The following is a 25149-nucleotide window of genomic DNA, read 5'->3' on the forward strand; positions in this document are numbered from 1 at the left end:
CAATAGCAGCTTTCTAGGTCTTGAATAAGTATTCTTGCAGCAAATCCTTAGTGAGTACCACCTGTGTGACTAGCGTTATGCCAGCTACTGCCAGAAAAGATGAAAAACAGCCTTACTTTGGGGACAAATCAAAGAGTCTACGAACTGATTCTCTGACATTGTTCTTTTATATTATATTCCAGACTGACAAAACTATTGAAATGAGATGATTTCTTATTTTTAGGTGCAAATATCCTGCGAGATTCAACAGGCAATGTCAAACTAGGAGATTTTGGGGCCAGCAAACGGCTTCAGACCATCTGTCTCTCAGGGACAGGAATGAAGTCTGTCACGGGCACACCATACTGGATGAGCCCTGAAGTAATCAGTGGAGAAGGCTATGGAAGAAAAGCAGATATCTGGTAGGTTTTGATAGGAAGTTTGCTTGAAAACCACCTGCAGCCTTATGTATTTCCACCTGGGATTGAATTTACTGAGGCAGATGTAAATGATGTTTTGTATTTTCAAAATAGGCTGTAAGAATTGCAAAGATTAATTATGACTTACTAAGGCTTTTAATTGACTAAATGTGGCCACACTCTGTGGCTCACGCCTGTTATCCCAGTACTTTGGGAAGCCGAGGCGGGCGGATCACCTGAGTTGAGGAGTTGGAGACAAGCCTGGCCAACAAGGTGAAAACCCGCTTCTACTAAAAATACAAAAATTATCTGTAATCCCATCTACTTGGGAGGCTGAGGCAGGAGAATCACTTGAACCTGAGAGGTGGAGGTTGCAGTGAGCCGAGATTGCGCCATTGCACTCCAGCCTGGGTGACAGAGCAAGACTCTGTCTCAAAATAAATAAATAAAAATAAATAAATTTACTAAATATTTAGAATCCTTGAACCTGTCTTCCATTCTTTAGGAAGGATTTTGTCTTAAGCAAACCTCAGCATTAACAAGCTTTTTGCTATTAAGTAAATGAATAAAGTTATTTTGTCTAAAAATTTTAAAAGTACATCATCTTCGTTGTGTCTTATAATTCACGTAATCTTTAATTCTTCTATAATTTTAAGTTAGAACATGAAATGACTATTTTCTACTTCCCACCCAGAAAAGACTTAAATAGACGTTCATTTTAGGCACCTGAAGGCAATTGATTTCTAATGCTTATATTCTTTGTAAGATAAAGATAAAAATTTTTAGTGTCAGGCTAGAAATTATATAAAACAAAAATAATAAGATGAATAATGTTCTTTGCCCAACTGTTTGAATTGATAGTCATTAAATTGTTGTTTAATTGATTTTTATGTTTACAGTTTTATGAAATTAGACCTTTTTAATGAAGGTTTGAATTTGAAATTAAGTCATATTTAAATATATATGGACTTAATGCCTGTTGCTCATTTTCTAGCTAACTAGCTTTCTCTCATGTTGTTGTTTGTGTAATGTATTTCTTTTTGTTTCTTTTCAGGAGTGTTGCATGTACTGTGGTAGAAATGCTAACTGAAAAGCCTCCTTGGGCTGAATTTGAAGCAATGGCTGCCATCTTTAAAATCGCCACTCAGCCAACAAACCCAAAGCTGCCACCTCATGTCTCAGACTATACTCGAGATTTCCTCAAACGGATTTTTGTAGAGGCCAAACTGAGACCTTCAGCTGATGAACTCTTAAGGCACATGTTTGTGCATTATCACTAGCAGCCAGTAACCTCTCCTGTGCCTCTGCCTAGCTCCCATCTATTCATTCACCTTCTCTCTGACTGCACTTTTCTTTTTTATAAAAAAAGAGAGATGGGGGAGAAAAAAAGACAAGAGGGAAAGTATTTCTCTTGATTCTTGGTTAAATTTGTTTAATAAGAATAACCTAAATTTTTTATATTTAATCTTTTTTCCCTTACGAGAACTTGAAACTTTTTTTTTAATTTTTATAATGTACTGATGTGGTTCAGAGAGATAAAGCACTTTAGTACATAGTCACTCTTTCTAGTAGACAAACAAATTATTTGGAATACCTAAAGATTGTAGAGTCTTTTCCTCTATCACTGACGTATCAGTGGTGATGAGAAGACGTGGAAAACAAGGAGAAGAAAATGATGTGTAATTTGTAGTTTTTAGTGATAGTATTTAAAATATATCCTCATTTATGGGGTTGAGCCCTAAACTTTAGGGTAGGTACTCAACTTAAAGAATATAGGTTTCTTCTTATATCTGTATTCTTTAGATCCTAACCTCTGTCTACCAAGCTTTTTGCTCAGTAGGAGTCTTGATAGAAGATACAGATCTCTAAGAGGTATGTTTATTTGTTAATCCTAACCAGTATAATAAGCAAATACACTATAATAGATCCATGTTACTGGAATCTGTAAACCTTGAGGGATAGCTTTCTGCTTTAAAACACACACACACACACACACACACCTTTTTTATTTTAAAGTCAAGTCATGAGCAAATCCAAATAAAAGACAAAAGGAGATTGTTGTTATTAAATGTGTGAGCAGTAGAAGAGACCCTATTTGCCAGTCAATAGAAAAAAAAAAAAAAAAAGAACTAGGTGTTTAGTGTATTTTAAACTGTGTTTTGTTTTGTTTTACTTGAGGGGGAAATCCCAAAATTAAAGGAATGGAGAAATAATTAAAATCATGTATACCATCTTTCTGTTTCTAGCTCCCGATTCCCTATAGATAACATTCCTTAAGATTCTAAGTTAGTAATATTTATGTGTTATGTCAGGAGATGAAACCTTTGTTCTTGAGATCACAGAATACTAAATCACCTCAAAAGAAAAAGTTATCATGTAAAACAGTGGTTGCCAAAAGTAGAGCAAGGATAATTACACTAGGCATTTGGCAATTCTTTGGAGACATTTTTGGTTGTCATAACTGGGAGGATACTAGAGGCATGAATTGGGTAGAGGCCAGGGATGCTGCTTAATAGACTGTAATACACAGGGAAAGCAACCTCACCCCTCAAAGAATTACCCCACCCAAAATGTCAAAAGTGCAGAGGTTGAGAAACCCTAATGTAAAGATCAGTCCCAGTTATAAACTGAAAACAGCTATTTACAAAGCAGTAAATGCAAGAAAGGAAATTTCAAAGAGAAAGTGATGTAATGCAAATTGAGGATTTTACATGAGCAGATACTGCTGCTTTAGGTCAAGGGTGAATGATCTCAGTGAATATCGATCACTTTACCAGCTGCATATTGCACCCTAATAGGTAACTCTTCATTTTAAAAACAAAATGAATTTGAACACTGAGCCTTTTGAACTCAGCTATCTCTATATATTCTTTCCTTAAAATTATTTGGGGCAAAAAAAAAAGCATATCCAAACAACATTTTAACTACTAATGGGAAGGTTAAAAAGCTGCCAGGTATTTCTAGTACAATGTATCCACTAACAGCAAGGACATCAAATGGAACAAGACAGCTGGGAAATGTCCCACTATGTCTAATGGAATTGTGCAGCTACAAAACATGAAGATATCAGTAATTTGGCCACTTGCAGTTTTTTCAGCCTGTTAAAGCAAGTGCTAAGTACTTTATTTTTAAAGGTCTAGAAAACAATAGTCTTCCTGGAGGCCCCCAAATCCTTTTCATGGGATTCGTAAGGGACTCAGGTATTCTTACTTTTCTGCCAAAAGGTGTGCTTATTTATGGACTCTTTTAAAATACTTTGTTTCTGAAGTTAGGTGCATCTTGGTGTACTCTGCCGAGGTCCTACCTAGCATTCCCTGTAGGAATATTTGAAATTCCACTAGCTAGTCTAAGAAGAAGTCAAAGCACAAAGTTAGTTGTCGACACTTCTCATACTCTTAAAATCGAAGCAGTTTGCAGGGAAGAACAAGAATGAGGTGCAACTTGGCAGTTGGTAAAGCAACTGCCAAATCTTGTTCCAGAAACAGTCCCCAAGTGTGTGGATCTATTATAATTTCCTTACTTTTTATGATAGGGCATCTTTTCTACTTGAGCAAGATCATGGTCTCTGGACCAGTGGGCTTTTCCTTCGTATGTGTCTTGTGTAGTTGTGCTTTTCCTTTGGCTCATTTTTGGTCTGTCAGGGTAACCAGCAGTGCAGAATATGAGACATGCTTTTTAGAGAGAAATCCAGTGAGACTGTAGAACCCAAAGCAAAACTGTCTGCTTTTATCAGTCTGTTTTCTTTTCTAAATGCTATAGAAAATACAGGCATCTGAAAAGAAACTACTACTTTAACACTGCTGTGGAAGGCCTTTGCTTTATAAGAAAAATATTATTAGCTATGGGAAAGTAATGTTCTTTATGTAAAGACTGAAAAATAGACTAATAGTTTACAGAGTTATTATATAAAATATGATGTGAATTTATTTCAAACAAGTTGTGAAGGTACCAAAAACCACAATAAAAGTTAATATATATAAAAACTACTAGAACAAAAAAGCTTGAAGATGTGGGGGTGGAGGTTATGGAAGACCAAAAGTAAATTTAAAAAAGAACTTTTTGAAAGGAAACAGCTTCGTCAGGGGAAGTTAAATAAAACACTCCATTTTTTTTTCTTCTAATAATGGTATGGATCAACAAATGCAATTTGAACTTTTTAAGATAACTCTAAATGTGTTTTGTTTCTTAAATGCACAATTGAATTCTTCTATACTGTAATGCTTCTTTGCTGACGCTGGAAAATGGTCAGACTGCTGACTTTGTGCCTTTAAAATGCATTCTGCTTTGACAGTGGCAGACTTTTTGGTGCTGGAGGAGATTCACTGGCAGTCTTATATGTGCTTTTCAGGAAATACCTTTCTACTTAAGGCCTTGAGAGATTCAGAGGGGCATGACTTAGGCTTGGACCAAATATAAGATCTTTTACATTGCAAACAAAGTGTTGTATTGAATAAAGGGGTTAAAAATCATAATGACTAATGGAAATTTTGATGGGTTGGTAATTATTTAAAATGTATTTAAAAGTATACAGACTGAAAATTTCAGTATGAATATCTTGAAATTTTTCCTTGTTTACAAAACATCTTTCTAACTTAAAAAAATGACTATTGCCTTAGAAAGTTTTAAAAGGCACAGTTACCCTTACATAACACGCGTAAGAAATTTAAATATTAATGCATTTGCTGAACTATAAAAAAATTTTAAACCTTGATTTCAGAGTAAAGTGAATTGGCTTCATTGAGTCGTTACCTTATTCCCAATAGAAACTGCATTAAAAAGATGAAACTACTTATTTAGATTAAGTTTCTGCTACTCCGGCTCTTACATATGTCAGATCTGCTCTGTAGTATTTCTGAGATGGAGTTGTTAATAAGATACGTGAAATCACATAGAAAATCAAATGTGAATAGTTTTGTAGGATGACCAAGCCAGATGGAGACTCCTTGGCCTATGGCAGAGTTCTGTGCCAATGATTTTATTTGGAGTCTGGGAACTGATAGCTTGATACAAAATCACCTGGTGTCAATTAAGTATACAAATCTATCTTTTTAAATAAATAGAATGACTCTTCTTCATTTGTTTATTCAATAACTGTAACTTACTATGTCGGTCACTAAATTAACACCCTAAAGGAGGTCACAATCTAGGAGGAACATGGGCAAACAGTTACTTAATTTTATGGCGTAACGCTAACTCTGAAAGTTCAGCAATGGTGTTTTAAAATCTTATTTTTTATGAAGTAAGGGAAAAGCAATTTTAGGTAGTCATTGGCTGTTGTAAACTGAAATGTCATCGACAACATGGATTAGAGTAAAAGTATCCCCCAACTGGAGGGATCCCCTCCTCAACCAGGTCACATAACATCTCTCTCAGGATCCCCTCTTACTGCAAAACCCAGCCTCTACTCAAAACAGTTCCAGTGATGGGGAGCATTTATTTCATAACAGTGTTTGCTTCCCCCGCCCCCCAGTGTCTCTTTTAAAGAAAAAAAAAAAAAATACTTTCTTTTTGTCTAAATTGTGAAAATACCCAAGACATTTGATAGAAATTGAACTCTGTCAACAGTGTTATTTATACTAAGATCAGGACAATTTCTTGAGATCATATTGTTTTATTGCTAAATTTGGCCTTTGTTTTACAAGTGTAATGTTCATATTTATTTGAATTTTAAGATTGGTTAAATGGTAATGAAGAGCAATCCAATTGTTAATTTTTAGTAGTGCCTTTTCTCTGTATGCCTTAATTTTATTTTATATTAATAATTCAAGTTACCCACCAAAATGAAGATTTTTTTCAAAATCAGTAGGTCTCATGAGTTCATTTGGCCTTAGACTGTGTATTGGTCCTTAAATGTTTCTTAATGCCTGCCTCCTCCTACCCTTTTCTACCTCCTTTTTTTTTAAAAAATAAATAAGTAAATGTTAGGAGAGAAACATTAGGATTTGTCTGTGATAGACACGCTGCAGCTTCCACTAGACATGAATTCCCAACACAAGCATTGAAAGAGGTATTCTCATTCTAAAGAGACATGTAAATGTTTTCTGGGTTGAATTTCAGTGTTGATTTTCAATCACATTGGCGCTGTCCGAGTTCTTGGTATATTATAGTTCAGTCATGATTTTCATAGTAGAGTTACAGTACCTGTTTTTGCCCTAAAGAAGTCATTCACATGGTTTACAAATGTTAAGACAGGACAATGAGTAGAAAATCCAGGGATAGCAGATTCTAGTCCTTACTTCTCAGTTAACATTTTGAATAATACTCTAATTTACTTTCCTGTGAAGTGTGTGCATGTATGTGTGTATGTGTGCGTGTGCATGTATGTGTGGTGTTTAGAGTTGGAAGCAGGGATGGGAAGAAGGGAAAAGGTGTTCAATTAGATCAGTTTCTGTTTTGGAAGAACAACTCAAATGTATGACCTACTGATGACATACAGTGAGTATAGTCGTCCTTGGGTAGGAACACCAGTACATTTTCCGCAAGTAGCTAGTATAAATGATTGTATAATGAAGATATTTATTGTAAATTGCCACACTCTTGATTGCTAAAAGTAGATTAAAATTCAGTTTGTGTATATGTATAATAATAAGCTTATATATAATTCTTAAATAGAAAGTAATTGATTTTACATAGTTCTTCATGAACTTTTTGGAACTGAAATTCTGCCAAACATCAAAATAAGCTTCCTTAGCTTACCAAGTATTCACAAGGAAATTCTCTTATACCTCTTTTTGGTTGGCTAGGGGAAGCATGCTGTGAAGCGGCTGTTCCTACTTCATAGTTGTCTTTGGCTTGACTTTGACTCCTGCCATGGTTTGGACGGGATGCCATGGTAGGTGTGGGAAGTATTAAGGCCTCTCATCTCCCCATACTCACCTTCCAGAGCTGTTCATGGAAATTAGCTCTTGGGGGAGCCTAGAGATTCTTTTCTCAGTGGTCATGCAGGCATTCAAGGTTGAGTTTCAGAAAAATGAGGCAGGAATCATAGCTACAGTAAACAAAAGAATACATTTTATCTGTTGCCTGTATACAGCCTCATATAATCATATTTTTTTATAATTGTGCATTTTAATTGACAGTCATATGGTATTTTTGTTAATAACAGCAAAGGCATTAAATCGGTACCATTATTCCTTCTCCCTGATGACTTCTTGTTTGTAACACAATGTGTATTATCAGAATCACTCTAAACCAAAGCTTTTATATTCACATAGCCAAAATAATTAGCACTGTTACTTCTGTCCACTTGTAAGCGAATAGTATAAAAATTACAAAGCAGGTACTAGTACAATTTGCATTCTAGTATATTCTTCAAGGAAGAGCACAGGTAATCAGTGTTTGCATTTAGACATGCAGAAGTTGCTTCCACTAGTGAGGAACTATGTAGACATGAGTTTAGGCTTATACATGTGCCAATCTTAATGCCACTTGGCCACAGCTGCACATAGACATGAACGTCTGATGCCTCAGGTCGATGGCGTACTTTCTTCCTAGTGTCTTAACATTTATGAACTGATGTTTGACTTGAGGGGCATTTCAGCAAAGCTGTGAGGAAAAAGTCGGTTCTGGACTGAAGTCTGCTTTGTGCCATAGACATTTTGGAACATAAGGGAAGTGTCTGCTCTTTACTATGTAATGTGCAGGACTTGTCCCCAGATAAGAATTTCTGAATCCCTTGGTGCAGTTGAGAAAAGTAAAATTCACAACCATACCCAAAAGCAAGCACTTTTCAGTTCACTTTCTTTTAAATATTTTTCTGGAATTTATTTTTAAAAGTGTATGTAACTAGTGATGATTTTAGCATTAACATTACTTGGAGGAGAGAAGGAAGTAACAAAATTGCATCTTAAACTCCGTTAGATACTTAGACTACAAAATGGATTTGATGTATTCTTATTTTCCAAAGAATGTTCACCTGGAATAAGAAGAGAGGACTAGTGGAAACATTTGAGCTGGAGAGGCTTAAGGGCAAAACGAAGTGGGCCAAACCCTTGCAATATACCCTATTCAATTGAAACTGCAGTGTCTAAGGATAAGAATACCTTTAAAAACTAACAGTTGTTTTAATGCAATCTTAATTAGTAAGTGGTTTACATTTTTTTATTATTGGTTTTAAATTTTGCTATCCTAAATTCTGAAGTACTATAAGAGTTAATACCAAAAATACTTTTAATGTCTGACTTCTCTTACATTTCACATGGTTCTTTTTATTCATTGTAAATAAAAGTAAACTTGGATAAATTTGAGAATAAACTTTGAATTGTTGCAGACTACGATTATCAATTTGTAAATTTACCCTTTGACATAATAATGTACATTTTTTAATGTAGCCATTAAATTCTCTATATTTAACCTATTGGTTTCTCTCTGTAAATGTTTTTAATCTCAGTTGAATGCTGGGCAGTTTATAATTATGTACAAAGGGTTTTTTTCCTATTAAGAATGACTTTTTTGCACATTTTTTGAAATGTTTAATTTGTACACTGATTACTACTCTGACCAATAATTGTTGATGCGTGTGTGAACATCATGAATGCGTGCATTGAACTACTGTCTGTCTTTATGTTCTAACTTCTTTCAATATGTAGCCATCAGTTACTGCACTGCTGTTTTTGCTTTTACAAACTATACTTATCTATGGTTCTTTGTTGAAGAACTCAGGAGTTCAACATTACTAGAAATTAGAAAATTTTATAATGTATTATAAAATCCATTACTAAGTTGAAAGTATGCTTTTAACTCTGTATCGGGGATGTATGTTTTTGTGGAGATGGTTTTTTTCTGTCTGTAGGTACATGTATATATCCCAGTAAGTTCTTATTTTCATTTCTACATTTTTATGAACTTGTTTTATAAGGGTACTATTTAGTTGTGATAATTAAATATATATAAAAGCTTTCTGAGATTATTTACTATATGAATATATTTTCAGCTGGCTGATCAAAAGTATTTTTTAAATTTTGTTTTTAACCATTCAAAATGTATTTGTATTTTCAGAATTGAACGCAAATCATATTTAGAGCTCAATTAAAATACTCTTGCAAGAAAAAGCATTAAATTCTGTTTAAGAGAATTCTGTGAAATGCAAATTAAGGGAAAAATAGATTTTTAGCAGTACCAACAACACACTTCACTAAAAAGTCTTCGAATTCTCAGAGCTATGGAAAAATGTGAGAAGCTAAATGTCTTGAAGAGATGTCAAGATACTTCTATCTCCAGTTGCTATTGGCCTGTCCTACTGTCTTTATTTCCTGTATTCCACCTCAAAAGACTTCAGCTTTCAGTTTTTTCTGTCACTGGGCGAGGTCAGACTGGGTTTATAAAACAATATGTTGGCATATTGTGATTATTTGTAATTGACTATAAATTGGTTTTGAAATGTCCAAACATACATTGTGTGTCTTTATACTGTACTGTGTGTTTTAAGTAACTGGCAGAAAAAGAATTGGAAATTAAATTTCCAATCAGACAATGTTGTATTAAAGAAAACTGTTTTAAATATGAGGTACCATGTAAAATTACTCGTGTTAGGAATAAAGTCCACTGTTGAAGTTGAATGTCACTAAGCTTATTATGTTAAAAGGAACCGGTGTGAAACCTATCAGAAGCCAGATAAAGTGTGGTATGTGCCACATTTCATGCACATTTTGACTTTGTGTTGTCATTCAAAATTGTGCTTGTAAAAATGTATACAATTTCTGAGTTTTATAATTTCCAGGTACTTGTTTTTTCTTGCTGGTAAATAGCTTTTAAAAAAAATTTAATATAAAAGAAACCATGTTTATATTTTGTTAGTGATCAGTGACTTTGTTTATATGGAAATTTGTATATTGTTGGCACACATTTCGTTTAGGGTTACATGCATGAAGGCCTGCAATAATTAGCACAATTAAAATTGCTTTTTCTTACATGTTCATTTTTTTTTTTTTTTTAAAGATTGTGGTGCAAAGGCTTACTCTAAGTAACCTGGACTATGGAATGAACATAAATGAATGGCACTTTGAGTGTTAATAAAGCTGATATTTATTTCCACTGTGATTGGTTTTTCCAAATCTGTTCTCGGACACATTTTATTTACTGTTACTCCCTCCTTGCTTGAGTTGAGCACTCTAGGAGATCAAGCACAGACAAATATAAAAACAATGAAACTAAACCAAATCTTTCCAGTATCTAAGTCTACACTGTCCCACCTAACGTGTTCTAGTATATCTTTGCCTGGACATCTTGATTACCTGAATCAGAACTAATGGTGATTAAATAACAAAACACCCTACTATCAAGCCTACTGAGTATAAGAAATGATCTCTTACATGGTGTTGGAGATAATTTAATACTTTGGTATGGCCGGGCGCGGTGGCTCAAGCCTGTAATCCCAGCACTTTGGGAGGCCGAGGCGGGTGGATCACGAGGTCAAGAGATCGAGACCAACCTGGTCAACATGGTGAAACCCCGTCTCTACTAAAAATACAAAAACTTAGCTGGGCATAGTGGCGCGTGCCTGTAATCCCAGCTACTCAGGAGGCTGAGGCAGGAGAATTGCCTGAACCCAGGAGGCGGAGGTTGCGGTGAGCCGAGATCGCGCCATTGCACTCCAGCCTGGGTAATAAGAGCGAAACTCCGTCTCAAAAAAAAAAAAAAAAAAAATACTTTGGTATGAAGGGCAACTTAACCCAAGTCAAAAACCGCTGAACTGGCCTGGTCCGGCGATCCCAGCACTCTGGGAAGCTAAGGTGGGCGGATGGCCTGAGCTCAGGAGTTTGAGACCAGCCTGGGCAGCGTGGTGAAATTATTTGTTTCTACAAATAATACAAAAATCAACCAGGTGTAGTGGTGCACTTCTAGGGTCCTAGCTACCCAGGAGGCTGAGGTGGGAGGGTCACTTGAGCCTGGGAGGCAGAGGTTGCATTGAGCTGAGATCACACCACTGCACTGCAGCCTTCATGACAGAATGAGACCCTGTCTTAAACCTCAGAATCTTGTGTATCCTCTGACCCAGCTATTTACATCTAGGAATTAATCCTGTGGAAACAGATTGTGAATGTTGTAAGTTAGATCTATAAAAGCCCAAACTTGACGGCCGGGCACGGTGGCTCAAGCCTGTAATCCCAGCATTTTGGGAGGCCGAGGCAGGTGGATCACGAGGTCAAGAGATCAAGATCAACCTGGTCAACATGGTGAAACCCCATCTCTACTAAAAATACAAAAAATTAGCTGGGTGTGGTGGCACGTGCCTGTAATCCCAGCTACTCAGGAGGCTGAGGCAGGAGAATTGCCTGAACCCAGGAGGCAGAGGTTGCGGTGAGCCAAGATCGCGCCATTGCACTCCAGCCTGGGTATCAAGAGCGAAACTCCGTCTCAAAAAAAAAAAAAAAAAAAAGCCCAAACTTGAAACTCTAAATGTCCAACAATATGGGCTATTGTAACAAGTACCACAAACTGGGTGGCTTATAATAAAAGATTATTGTCTCACTGTTCTGGAGGCTACAAGTCTGAAATCAAGGTGTTGGCAGAGCCATGCTGCTTCTGAAGTCCACAAGGGAATCCTTCCTTGCCTCTTCCAACTTATTTTTATATTTTAGAAATTGGGTCTCACCATGTTGCCCAGGCTGGCCTCGAACTTTTGGGCTCCCACCTCAGCCTCCCAAGTGCTGGGACTACATGTGTTCCATGGGGTTGTGTCCAGCTGCCTCTTCCAGCTTCTGATAGCTCCAGACATCTCTTGGCTTGTGGCAGCGTAACTCCGGCCTCCGCTTCCATCAGCACGTGGTGCTCTTTGTGTGTCTATAGACACAAATGTGTGTATTCCCCTTTTTATAAGGACCCCAGTTACTGGATTAGGGCCCACACTAATGACTTCATTTTAACTCGATTACTTCTATAAAGACCCTGTTTCCAAATAAGGCCATGTTCTTAGGTACTAGGGATTAAAACTTCAAAATGTCTTTTTGGGCCAAGCACAGTGGATCACGCCTGTAATCCCAGCACTTGGGGGGCCAAGGTGATGGACAGCAGTTCAGGACCAGCCTGGGCAACATGGTGAAACCCAGTCTGTACAAAACAGTACAAAAGACAGGCATGGTGGCCTGTCTATGGTCTCAGCTACTTGGGAGGCTGAGGAGGGAGGATCACTTGAGCCTAGGAGGTTGAGGCTGCAGTGAGCCCAGATCATACCACTGCACTCCAGTCTGGGCAACAGCAAGACCCTGTCTCAAAAACAAAAAATAACTTTTTGAGGGGTGGGGGACACAATTCAACCCATAGTCTGTCCTCTGGCCCCTAAAACTTCATAGTTTTCCCACATGCAAAGTACATTCACCCTATCTCAACATCACCAGAAATGGGTCATTTCAGCATCAACTTACAGTCCAATATCATTTAAATATCAGTTCAAATCTCATCATCCAAATCCAAATCAATTGACTCTGGGTAAGGTTTCCTGTTGGAGCAAATTTCCTTTTTCTTTTTTTTCTTTCTTTCTTTTTTTTTTTTTTTTTTTTTTTGAGACAGTCTCACTCTGTCGCCAAGGTGGAAGTGCAGCGATTCAATCTCGGCTCACTTCAACCTCCGCCTCCCGGGTTCAAGCCATTCTCCTGCCTCAGCCTCCTGAGTAGCTGGGACTACAGGTGTATGCCACACACCCAGCTAATTTTTTGTATTTTTAGTAGAGACGGGGTTTCACCATGTTGGCTATGATGGTCTCGATCTCTTGGCCTCGTGATCCACCTGCCTCGGCCTCCCAAAGTGCTGGGATTACAGGCTTGAGCCACCATGCTCAGTGCAAATTTCCTTTCTATGAACCAATGAGAGCAGACAAGTTGCCTGCTTCCAAATTACAACAGGATAGGCAGAGGATAGACACATTCCCTTCCAAAAGGAAGAAATGGGAAGGACAAAGACTTGCAGGTCCCAAGGAAGTCTGACACCTAACAGGGCCAATGGCCTAGAATTTTAAGGCTTGAGAGTAATCCTCACTGGCCTGATGCTCTGTTGTCCTCAGGGCCCATTGGGGCTGCAGCCCTGCGCCCTCAGAACTGAGGAGGTGGTGGCATCTATAAGCCACACACCTAATGTCTTGCAAATAAATAATTGTCCACATCCTCAGTGTTTCTCCAGAGCTCATGCTTTCTCTTTTTTTTTTTCTTCAATGTGGGTACACTAAGAATTATTCAGATCTTCAAGTTCTGCTTCCTTTGTGTTGAGCATTTCCACCTTCAGTGTATCTCTTCTCACATTTCACTATAAGCAAGAAGGAGAAAGCAAGCCCCACTTTTAACCATTACGTAGAAATTTCCTCAGGAAACTATCTAAGCACATCACTTACAAGTCCTACTTTTCACCCAACAGAACACAATTCAGGCAGGTTATATACCGCTTGCCTCCTGTTTCCAATAACGTCATTCTCCTTTCCATCTGCACGGTCACCAGAATCACCTTTAAAGCCCATATTTCTACCAAAGCCCTTCAAGGCAATCGAGGTTTTTCTAACATGTGCCTCAGAATTCTTTCGGCCTCTAGCAATTACCCAATTTGAAAACCACGTCCCCATTGTTAGGTGGTTGTTAACAGCGGTACCCTATTTCCCTGCACCAAAAATCTGTGTTAGGTTCTCCAGAAAAACAGGCCCACCGAGAGGGCAAGAGAGAGATTTATTTTAAGGAATTGGCTCACGCAATTGTGGGGGCTGGCAAGTTGGGAATTCAGGTAAGAGCTGATGTTGTAGGAGTCTTGAGCACAAAAGGCTGGAAACTCAGAATTGTCTACGCTGTGGTCTGGAGGCAGAATTCCTTTTTCCTTGAGAAACCTGTCTTTCCTCTTAAGGACTTCAACTGATTTGGATGAGGCCCACCCACATTGTTGAGGGTAATCTGCTTTATTTAAAGTCTACTGATTAAAACAAATTTTTTTGGGGGGGGGTGGTGGGGATGAAGTCTCGCTCTATTGCCCAGGCTAATAGTGCAGTGGTGCAATCTCGGCTCACTGCAGCCTTCACCTCCCAGGTTCAAGTGATTCTCCCACCTCAGCCTTCCAAGTAGCTGGGACTACAGGCATGCACCACCATGCCTGGGTTTTTTTTTTTTTTTTTTGCTTTTTTTTGTTTTTTTTTTTTTTTTGTATTTTTGTATTTTTGGTAGAGATGGGGTTTCACCATGTTGGCTAGGCTGGTCTCGAGCTCCTGACCTCAAGTGATCTGCCCACCTCAGCCTCCCAAAGTGTTGAGACCACAGGCACGAGCCACCATGCTCAGCCAAAATCTTTTTTTATTTTATTTTATTTTATTTTTTTTGAGACGGAGTTTCGCTCTCGTTACCCAGGCTGGAGTGCAATGGCGCAATCTCGGCTCACCGCAACCTCCGCCTCCTGGGTTCAGGCAATTCTCCTGCCTCAGCCTCCTGAATAGCTGGGATTACAGGCATGTGCCACCATGCCCAGCTAATTTTCTGTATTTTTAGTAGAGACGGGGTTTCACCATGTTGACCAGGATGGTCTCGATCTCTCGACCTCGTGATCCACCCGCCTCGGCCTCCCAAAGTGCTGGGATTACAGGCTTGAGCCACTGCGCCCGGCCTCAAAATCTTTTTTTATTAAAAATAAAAATTCTTCCTTACTCATGGATTCAGGTCACACTCTGTGTGTGTGTGTGTGTGTGTGTGTGTGTGTGTGTGTTTTCTTTTTTTCAGCAGAGTCTGTCTTTGTCTCCCAGGCTGGAGTGCAGTGGCACAATCATAGTTCTCTGTAGCCTTGACTTCCTGAGCCCAAGCAAACCTCCCACTTCAGCCTCCTAAGTAGCTGGGACTTATAAGTATATGCACCATGCCCATCTATTTTTTTTTATTTTTTGTAGAGACAGGCTGGTTGCCCACCATGTTGCCCAGGCTGGTCCTGAACCCCTGGCCTCAACTGATCGTCCTGCCTCAGCTTCCTGCGACAGGAAAATAAATCTTGGAACCCCACACTCCCTAAGACAAAAGGAAAAGCCAAGCTGGAACTAGGTCATGCAAACCTGATTTCCATTTGGTTCCCAAATAAGATGGCTACAAAGATGAAAAGCTACCTACTTCCCTCACATTTTGCCCACAAAGACATTCATTGTGGGCCCTGTGTTAGTCCGTTCTCACAATGCTAATAAAGACACACCTGAGACTAGGTAATTTATAAAGGAAAGAGGTTTAATTGACTCACAGGTCAACACAGCTGGGGAGGCCTCAGGAGACTTACAATCATGGCAGACGGGGAAGCAAACACATCCTTCTTCACATGGCAGCTGGAGGAAGAAGTGCCGAGTGAAGCGAAGGAAAACCGATTCTAAAAGCATCATCTCTCATGAAAACTCACTGTCACAAAAACAGCATGAAGACCACCACCCCCATGATTCAATCACCTCCCCCAGGTCCCTCCCTTGACATGTGGGGGTTGTGGGAACTACAATTCAAGGTAAGACTTGGGTGGGGACACAGCCAAACCACATCAGGCCCAAAGATTTTCACCCTAAGGCATTTCTGTTAAAGTTGACCATGGCAATGTAAGCTGATAGCTTGTCTTCACAGATGTGCGGACATAGGACAGAACTCAAAGCCACCGTCTTGCCACCTGAGACAACCACATATCTGATTATTTCCTCGCCCCATTAGCTACATTATCTTTTGTAGAAATGCAGATTCACTGAGCCAGACAAAGGCATGAATGACTATTTCTCCCTCCCACCTCTCACAGAAAATTCTGTTTTTTAAAATATCTTGCCCTTTCTCCTTTAAATAGTGAAGCCCTCAAAATCATCTTGGGGAAAAATGCAAAGACCTGTCTCCTGGGTGCACATCCTTTGGCAAATAAACCTCCTGAAATGATTGAGACCTGCCTCAGTCATCTGGTAACCACAGAGAGATCGTGAGTGAAGGTGCCACAGCATACAGCAACTCTCCTATGGGTATCGGGTTCCATTTCGGGCTCTTTGTAGCCCAAAGTGTTAGGACGATTTGCTGAGGTCTGGACTTTCTTCCTCCAGGGATCCCTGAGCTCCCCAGATTTTTTAGCTGGGAGTCTGAGGTTTAATTTGCTGTTTTTAAAAAATCCTTTTTCCTGGGAGTTTCTGCTTGCTTGCATCGAGGAAGGTGAATGTGTCTGCTTGCGCATCAGTGGAAACCGGTCTTCAGCTTGAGTCCCATCACTAGGTAAGGAGCTGAGTTGGGATTTTGTCTTGTAAATTCTCTTTAATGACTAAAGTTAGTGTTAGCAACCAGCTGGTCTTAATTTCTCCTTACATTTAGAGCACTCAGAAATCATATAATTTGTGTGATCGTTGTTCGTTCTGCCTAGCTGTTTTGTTTCTGTCTTGTTCACATTTTTGGGGGGTATATTTTAGTCCTTCTCTTACTGGATTTGACCAACTCTAAATCCTCTAGTTTATGAATGTGGAATTTTCCACTCTGAAGAAATAATAACACTTTGCTCCCGTCAGCCTTTCAGGACATTCACAGGCAAATGAGAATCATGTGAGGGTATCTGTAAGGAACGCTCCCTAAGATGTGCAGCAGCTCTTAGTAGGTTTCTCCCTCAGAAGAAAAGAGTCTAATCTCAGCCAGCAGGTGCATATAAGATGCTGACCACCCCTGCACCTTGATCCCCTGACACACTGTGCCAGGTAGCTGCAACACAGGTGGACCAAACTGGTTTAGGAGTAGTGGCTCTGAAAAGCTAGATCCACAAGCAGCACAGTCTGGGTCCAATACACTCCCAGACACGGTCAGACTGAAGGTGAACTCATGGGGAATAAGGCCTCTAAGTTGGCTATAACCCTCTTAGCTGTGGAACACAAAGTTCCACCCTTAGAAACTCCAGCCAGGTATATGCAAAATACTTACGGTGAATCGTCATGCAAATATTTAATCAGGTAGATCACTGTAACCAGAGCAAATGATGGCCTAGAAAGGGATCTTTTGAGATGTCCAAATTAGTATACCTGCAAACTAGGGAGGAAAACGCAGGTACAGAAACAACCAGAATGGGGGGGCTACTTTCAATGGTACCTGGAGAGCAGCAAAAGCAGGGAAGATCGGGAAGATCACCTCATCTTCTTTGTTTTTTTTTAAAGACGGGGTTTCACCATGTTGGTCAGGCTGCTCTTGAACTCCCAACCTCAGGTGATCCGTCCGCCTTGGCCTCCGAAGTGTTTGGATTACAGGTGTGAGCCACCACGCCCGGCCCACCTCATCTTCTTACAGGAGGCCAACAAACAACTTAGAGATGCTAACCGAGAACTCTCTAATGGATTTCTCTAAAAGAAGTCTTCTGAATCCTTTACTTCCCCCTTCGCACCTTTCCCACCTCCAACTCCACCCCACCTCTACCCTAACCTCTCGGAACTTCCCGGACCAGATCTGTTCCCTCCTCCTCCTGCATGTTCCAGTCTGCCATCTCTCGCTTCTTATCTACCGCTCATTCAACAGAAGGCAGCAGGGAATCTCACTTCATGACTCTACCACCTGATAATTCCCTGACAGCCCCGCGGCAGCCTCTCATCTGGAAGATGCGGAAAAGGGGGACCCTGCAGGGACAGCTCTCATGATAGCCCATTAGGAGAACAACCAGTAACTTGTAGGGAAACCCTGGTGATTGTCTAGCAACTCTGATCAAAAGCTGAGTTATGGGGCATAAAGAATTTCTTGCTGGGCACGGTGGCTAACGCCTGTAATCCCAGGACTTTGGGAGGCTGAGGCGGGTGGATCAGGCAGTCAAGAGATCGAGACCATCCTGGTCAACATGGTGAAACCCCGTCTCTACTAAAAATACAAAAAATTAGCTGGGCATGGTGGCGCGTGCCTGTAATCCCAGCTACTCAGGAGGCTGAGGCAGGAGAATTGCCTGAACCCAGGAGGCGGAGGTTGCGGAGGTTGCGGTGAGCCGAGATCGCGCCATTGTACTCCAGCCTGGGTAACAAGAGTGAAACTCCGTCTCAAAAAAAAAAAAAAAAAAAGAATTTCTTGACCCCCATAAAGATCCAACTGGATTTGCCCAAGAACATGAGCTCATTATTAGAACCCATGACCCAGGTCATTCAGACCTCTACTAAGCTGATCCGCATGTTGGTCTCAGAAGCTAAAGCTCAGAAATGGCTGGAAAAAGCACAGTGGTCAGACTCCATAGACTTGACCTCTGAAAGCCTAAAAGGGCCACAACAACCAGCCCCCAGAAGTCCAGAAAGCAGGTGCAAAAATGCGTGGGAATGACTACTGTGTTCAGTACCGCTCCCTCAGTGTTCCGAAGCGTTGTCCAGCAGTGCTGCCAGAACCCAAACCCATCCGTTTTAGATTACCGTACACGTTTTGATAAAACTTTGAGACAGTATTGTGAGATATCAGCTGATTGCTTTGAAAACAATAAAAATGAAACATTACGAAATGCAAATAACAAACTGTAATTTGTAATTATAATTGTCAACACCACAGGACGAATTGGGCCACCGCCAGAACTAATGAACTAGTTCACTTAGCTGACCATTTATCCCACACTGTGACAAAAAAGGAGTAACAATAGACTGCCCAAGTTATCCATTTACAGTTAAAGCAACTGACTTCTCAAACCTCTCAGCCTCACAAAATTTTTTTTTTTTTTTTTTTTGAGACGGAGTTTCGCTCTTGTTGCCCAGGCTGGAGTGCAATGGCGCGATCTCGGCTCACGGCAACCTCCGCCTCCTGGGTTCAGGCAATTCTCCTGCCTCAGCCTCCCGAGTAGCTGGGATTACAGGCACGCACCACCATGCCCAGCTAATTTTTTTGTATTTTTAGTAGAGACGGGGTTTCACCATGTTGACCAGGATGGTCTCGATCTCTCGACCTCGTGATCCACCCGCCTCGGCCTCCCAAAGTGCTGGGATTACAAGCTTGAGCCACCGCGCCCGGCCAAGTTTTAAGCCTCCTCAGAGGACCCTTTCCTCCCGGTCTGTTACTGGGACACCTTGGATGCGACCGCCTGAAGCTGAAACTGAAGCAACAGCAGGGAGGTTCACCTTGGGAAGACTCGGGTGCTCCAAGAAAGTCAAAAGGTTTCACCTCTCCAAATAGTCCACGCTGATAAACAAACTGGGAGAGAGTAATGTAATAATAAACTATGCACTCTCAACTGCCTTAACTGACACAGGAGCAACTATTAAATATTCCGGTTATAAATCCCCCCTTATTTAGGAATCCCATTCCAGGTCAGGGGTGGCGGCTCATGCCTATAATCCCAGCACTTTGGGAGGCCTCGGCAGGTGGATCGTGAGGTCAGGAGTTTGAGACCAGCCAGGCCAACATAGTGAAACCCCTTCTCTACTAAAAATATAAAAATTAGCCAGGCGTGGTGGCAGATGCCAATAATCACAGCTACTTGGGAGGCTGAGACAGGAGAATCACTCGAACTCACGAGATGGAGGTTGCAGTGAGCCAAGACAGTGCCACTGCACTCCAGCCCAGGTGACAGAGTGAGACTCTGTCTCAACAGCAACAACAAAAGAAACTCCATTCCTCGGAGCAATCACAGGATTAACACGGTGGGTGTGTCTAATAAAACTATCTCATGTTTTGAATCCAAACTTACACCTTACCGTGTCTTTGAATGTAGCTTTCCCCTGAGGGCTCTAAATGTGACATGCTCAGTAGGTCTCCTGTGTTCCTAATATGCTAATATGCCCTGTTACCCCCACCGCACGATCCTCTGGGCAGTGAGCTCTTCAACATCCATAATGCCAATACCTCCTTTTCATCAAAAGGTGAGCTTTTTTTAAAGGATTGGAGCCAGGAGAGAAAAAAAAACAAAACCAGGTTAAAAAACGTCCTGACAGTGTACCATGACTTAGTACTAGTAATGTTCAAATGTCATCCTGTGACCAGGAAAGTAAAATGGAGACAGAGAAGGATGCATTAGATGAGAAGAGAGAACACTGGAATGAAGGGCAGGGAATGGTAAATCTCCCTTTAGCCTCCCCAGTCTTCCTGGTAACTCCAGCTGGCTACTGCAGGAACTGGATATAGAATTTCTCCCTTATGGCTTAACCTCTGTATGCATGCCTAAAAAATGAACAATCTCCCCCTGACCCAAAAAAAAAAGGGAACAATCTGATCCCATCATGTGGGCTCCAGAGGGGCAATCAGCTGTACAACAAAGAAAGGAAATGATAACTAATGTCTTAGCTTTAGGGCACCTTAACTACAAATTGCCTTTCTCCCTCTTCGTATATAAAATTGGAGGTATCACATCCAGGGTACTGACCCAGAAACATGGTGCTCATCAGAGACCTATAGGCTGTGGTAGCCAACAGATGGACCCCATGGCTTGAGGGCTGCCTTCCTCTGTGAGAACAGCATCAGCCACTGCCCTTCTGTACAAGTCTGTTGAAGAAATAATTATGGATTCCTCCCTTACCATTTCTGTATCTCATTCTCTTGAGACCTTTCTAAACTCTCATTATTCTCAATGCTTCTTTGTTAGTTGGTTAACCTCTTGGGAAGTTTTTTTTTTTTTTTTTTTTTTGAGACGGAGTTTCACTCTTGTTACCCAGGTTGGAGTGCAATGGCGCGATCTCGGCTCACCGCAACCTCTGCCTCCTGGGTTTCAGGCAATTCTCTTGCCTCAGCTTTCTGAGTAGCTGGGATTACAGGCATGCGCCACCATGCCCAGCTACTTTTTTGTATTTTTAGTAGAGACGGGGTTTCACCATGTTGACCAGGATGGTCTCGATCTCTTGACCTCGTGATCCACCCACCTCAGCCTCCCAAAGTGCTGGGATTACAGGCTTGAGCCACCGCTTAGGAAGTTTTGCTTTTATCACCTCCAAATATTACTATTCCCCACTATAATAATCTTAATCTGGTCACTCTCTTGCTGGGCCCTTCCTTCGAAACCCCTCACGACTGTGTTCTGATGAGTGACCAGCTTCTCACCCCCAGGACAGACGTACAAGAGATGCCACTAGATAATGCTGAGATAGGATGATATACAGATGGGTCTTATTTAAGAGGAGAGGATGAAAATGTTAGCACAGAGTACGCTGTGGTTTCCTTTCTCGAGGTAATTGAAGGCCATCCCCTTCTCCAAGCCAGATCAGCTCAAGTGGCTAAATTGACTGCCCTGACCCGAGCTTGTCAACTGGCAAAAGACAAGGCTGCAAACATTTACACTGACAGCTGCTCGCCATTTGGGGTTGCTCATGACTTTGGGATGCTACGAAAGGAGAGACAATATTTAACTTCCTCAGGGCAACCCTCCACCGCCTGAAGGACAACAAATATCAGAGACGTTAGAAGGTATTCTAAAACCAAAGCTTTTGGCAATGACAAAATCCACAGGTCACTCTAAATTAGACATTACTGAAAGTCGGGGCAATCAATTTTTGATGCTACAGTTAAATGAGCAGTGTGGAGCCACCAGCCCCAACCTGGGAAATGGTCGTAAAACCAAAAAACACTTACACGTTGAAAGAAACCCAGAGCTCAGCCCCAACGAAAGAGAAATTCATTTGGAAGCAGATGGATGCCTGTCTCCCAAAACTGAAATGTGGTGTGGACCTAATAATAAACCCATTATTCCACTGGGATGTAAGGTACCCCTTATGGAATATGTTCATAATTTGACCCAGATAAAATGATATCTTGGTGTAAACAATATTACTGGAAACCATCAGGTTTACTTCCGATGTTATTTGTCCCAAATATAACCCAGGGGATCCCCTCCATGGGGCCCAGGGTCATTTTCCCCTTCCAGCTGGACCTTTTGAGGTATGGAAGCTTGAATTTATCCAGCTGTTATCATTATCGCAACATTACAAGTGTATTTTAGTAATGGTCTACAGCAGGCGCCCCCAAACTACGGCCCGCAGGCCGCATGCGGCCCCCTGAGGCCATTTATCCGGCCCCCCGCCGCACTTCAGGAAGGGGCACCTCTTTCATGGGTGGTCAGTGAGAGGAGCACAGTATGTGGCGGCCCTCCAACGGTCTGAGGGACAGTGAACTGGCCCCTGTGTAAAAAGTTTGGGGACGCCTGGTCTACAGGTTTCCTCATTGGGTTGAAATTTTTCCCTGCAGGCAAGCAACAGTAATGGCAGTTGGAAAAACCTTACTAGAAAAAATTATTCCACTATGGGAAGTCCCCGGTGAACTTCACAGTGATAGGGAAACTCATTTTACTGGGAAGGTTATTCAAAATATCTGTAAAATTTGGCCCAGATTTCAACATTTCCATTGTGCCTACCATCCCCAGTCCTCAGGACTGGCAGAAAGGACCAACGGAATAATTAAAACCCAATTGTCTAGGTTCACAGAGGCGTTTCATCTCTCCTGCACAAAGACTCCCCCAGTGCTGCTTACGCGCCAATGCACACCTTTTGGAAAACATCCACTATCCAGTTATGAAATTACAACAGGAAGGCCTCTGTGTATATAACCAACCCAATTTTTCTCACGGGAGATATGTTGCCATATTGTAAGGGATTCATTCATCATCTTAAAAAAGGCCGAGATTGGTAAAGAGATCCTTTCACAGTGCACTCCCTGAAGACGAGGTTTCTTGTCATGATCTGTGGCCTGGAGACTTTGTCTATTGGAAAAGACATTTAACAAAGACTCCCTTCAACTTCGATGGCAGGGCCCATACCAAGGTACTATTGACTAATCCACGTGCTGCAAAATTAGAGGATATAAATTCGTGGATTCATATCTCTTATCTTAAAAAGGCACAACGTCTTGAGTGGACAGTGTCTCCCAAGAAGGATCTTCACCTCTAGTTCACTAAACATCGACCTTCGATGTTTAGTGAGGCTTTAACAAATTATGCCCAAAGTCCCAGGACTAGAAGCAGCTGACAGTTGTTGTGGACTGTTTAAACACAAGACGCAGGACCAGGCCTGTATTCAGAAGAATGCCCATGTTTATTGTATAATAGCCATTATGATTGTGATCCTAGAGAGGCTGGTGATGCCTACCTTATGCAGAAAAGGGCATTTGCCTTGTCACATTTAACATCCTTCTAGTAGTTAAAATGAATTTTACAGCCTTGCTTCTATTTATCCTACGTCCTCATGTCTTCTTGCCACTGCCACTCACTGCTGTCCATGAAACACACCTGTTTCTATAATGGGCTCAGGACTATGCAGACAGATTACACGAGGACACGCGCTGGATATGTGGACTCATGCCTCCTTCCAGCGGCTCCAGCCTATTATGGTGGGCATCCCCCTTCCAAGGTCGGGGTGGGATACAATACCAAAAACTCATTACATCGCAGAAATGGTCTGGTATCCTTAGTGCTGGCATAACAAAAGACAATATATGTAACTGGCCCATTAAAAACACTGTTAAGAGCAAGGGACATGGGAAAAGATTTTTTTTTTTTTTTTTTTTTTTGAGACGGAGTTTCACTCTTGTTACCCAGGCTGGAGTGCAATGGCGCGATCTCAGCTCACCGCAACCTCCGCCTCCTGGGTTCAGGCAATTCTCCTGCCTCAGCCTCCTGAGTAGCTGGGATTACAGGCACGTACCACCATGCCCAGCTAATTTTTTGTATTTTTAGTAGAGACGGGGTTTCACCATGTTGACCAGGATGGTCTAGATCACTTGACCTTATGATCCACCCGCCTCGGCCTCCCAAAGTGCTGGGATTACAGGCTTGAGCCACTGCGCCCGGCCCGGGAAAAGATTTTTAACAGAAAGGACTCGCTCACTAGTTCTTACTTTAGCATCCCCTCAACTAAAAGAGACGGTGGTAACCACGCCCCCCAAAACGGCCCATTTTCAAAATGGGATAATGCAAATTTGGGATGGGTTTATGTGGCTCACCCCTTCATTTGACCAACTCAGCCAAAATGCTCCTTTATGCTGGGAGCAAAGAAACCACACCAAGGACCAATGGCCACACAGTACAAGAGATATGCACGGGATACCAGGAGAATGTACTGACCGCATTAGTATACTACAAGATACTGACTGGTGCTACCAATTGGGTACAGTGAGCAGGTGTTTATTGGAGAGCTCCAAATGGGACACATTGGCTATGTGGCACTAACTTACAGCCATGGTTACCTCCAGGATGGTTAGGACAATGTTCCCTAGGTTATGCTTGGGCACAAGGATGAGTAATTTAGACCCTGCCAAAACCAGGAAACCTTTTTCATTTATGATCTCGCTGAACATGTTGTGTATTCCGATACTATGAACACTTAGCTTCAATCTTCATTTATGTCATATGGCATACAGAGGTACATAAGATGTTATATGGCATAGAGACCTTAAGAAATTATACCCAAAGGTGTTAAATGATAGCTGCATGAGTATCTCTTCACTAAACTATGAGATTTCACTTATGAGGAAAGCTGAGGTGCAAAACTGTATGGTCTTGTGTACACTCACTACACCCAAGTGCGAACCTGTACCATATCATAAAAACTGAATGCTGTACTTATATTCTAGGCGAATTGAATAACATAACCCGACTTAAGACTAATTTGAAAACCCAGATAACCAACCTGTCAGATCCAAAACATCCAGAGGACCACCGAGGACACACTTGTACCACCTCTTTCTACCTCCTTATGAATGATCAGGTGGGACTCCCATAAAGGGGAGTGCCAGTCTTTGCTGTCTCATCCTTACAAGCAGCTACTCTGAATCTTCCCTCTCCCGGGGTATACCATCTATTCTGTGCCTAACTTTCAAATTTTTCTTTTGCAATAAATTAGTCTATGCTGCACTTCTTTTCTTGTCTCTTTTTTCTTTTATTAAAAATTTAA

General features: G+C 41.1%; 1 protein-coding gene across 1 annotated transcript in view; it reads left to right on the top strand.

Annotated features, from left to right (window-relative positions):
- Positions 1-10436, top strand: part of MAP3K2 (mitogen-activated protein kinase kinase kinase 2) — an 80812-nt gene extending 70376 nt beyond the window's left edge. Inside the window, exons 16-17 of the mRNA XM_039479994.2 lie at positions 224-401; positions 1453-10436. Coding sequence (XP_039335928.1) covers positions 224-401; positions 1453-1678 — 404 coding nt within the window. The 3' untranslated portion in view covers positions 1679-10436. The remainder of the gene's footprint in view (positions 1-223; positions 402-1452) is intronic.
- The last annotated feature ends 14713 nt before the right edge of the window (positions 10437-25149 follow it).

The sequence above is a fragment of the Saimiri boliviensis genome, chromosome 5 (assembly GCF_048565385.1).
Source record: "Saimiri boliviensis isolate mSaiBol1 chromosome 5, mSaiBol1.pri, whole genome shotgun sequence".
NCBI lineage: Eukaryota > Metazoa > Chordata > Mammalia > Primates > Cebidae > Saimiri > Saimiri boliviensis.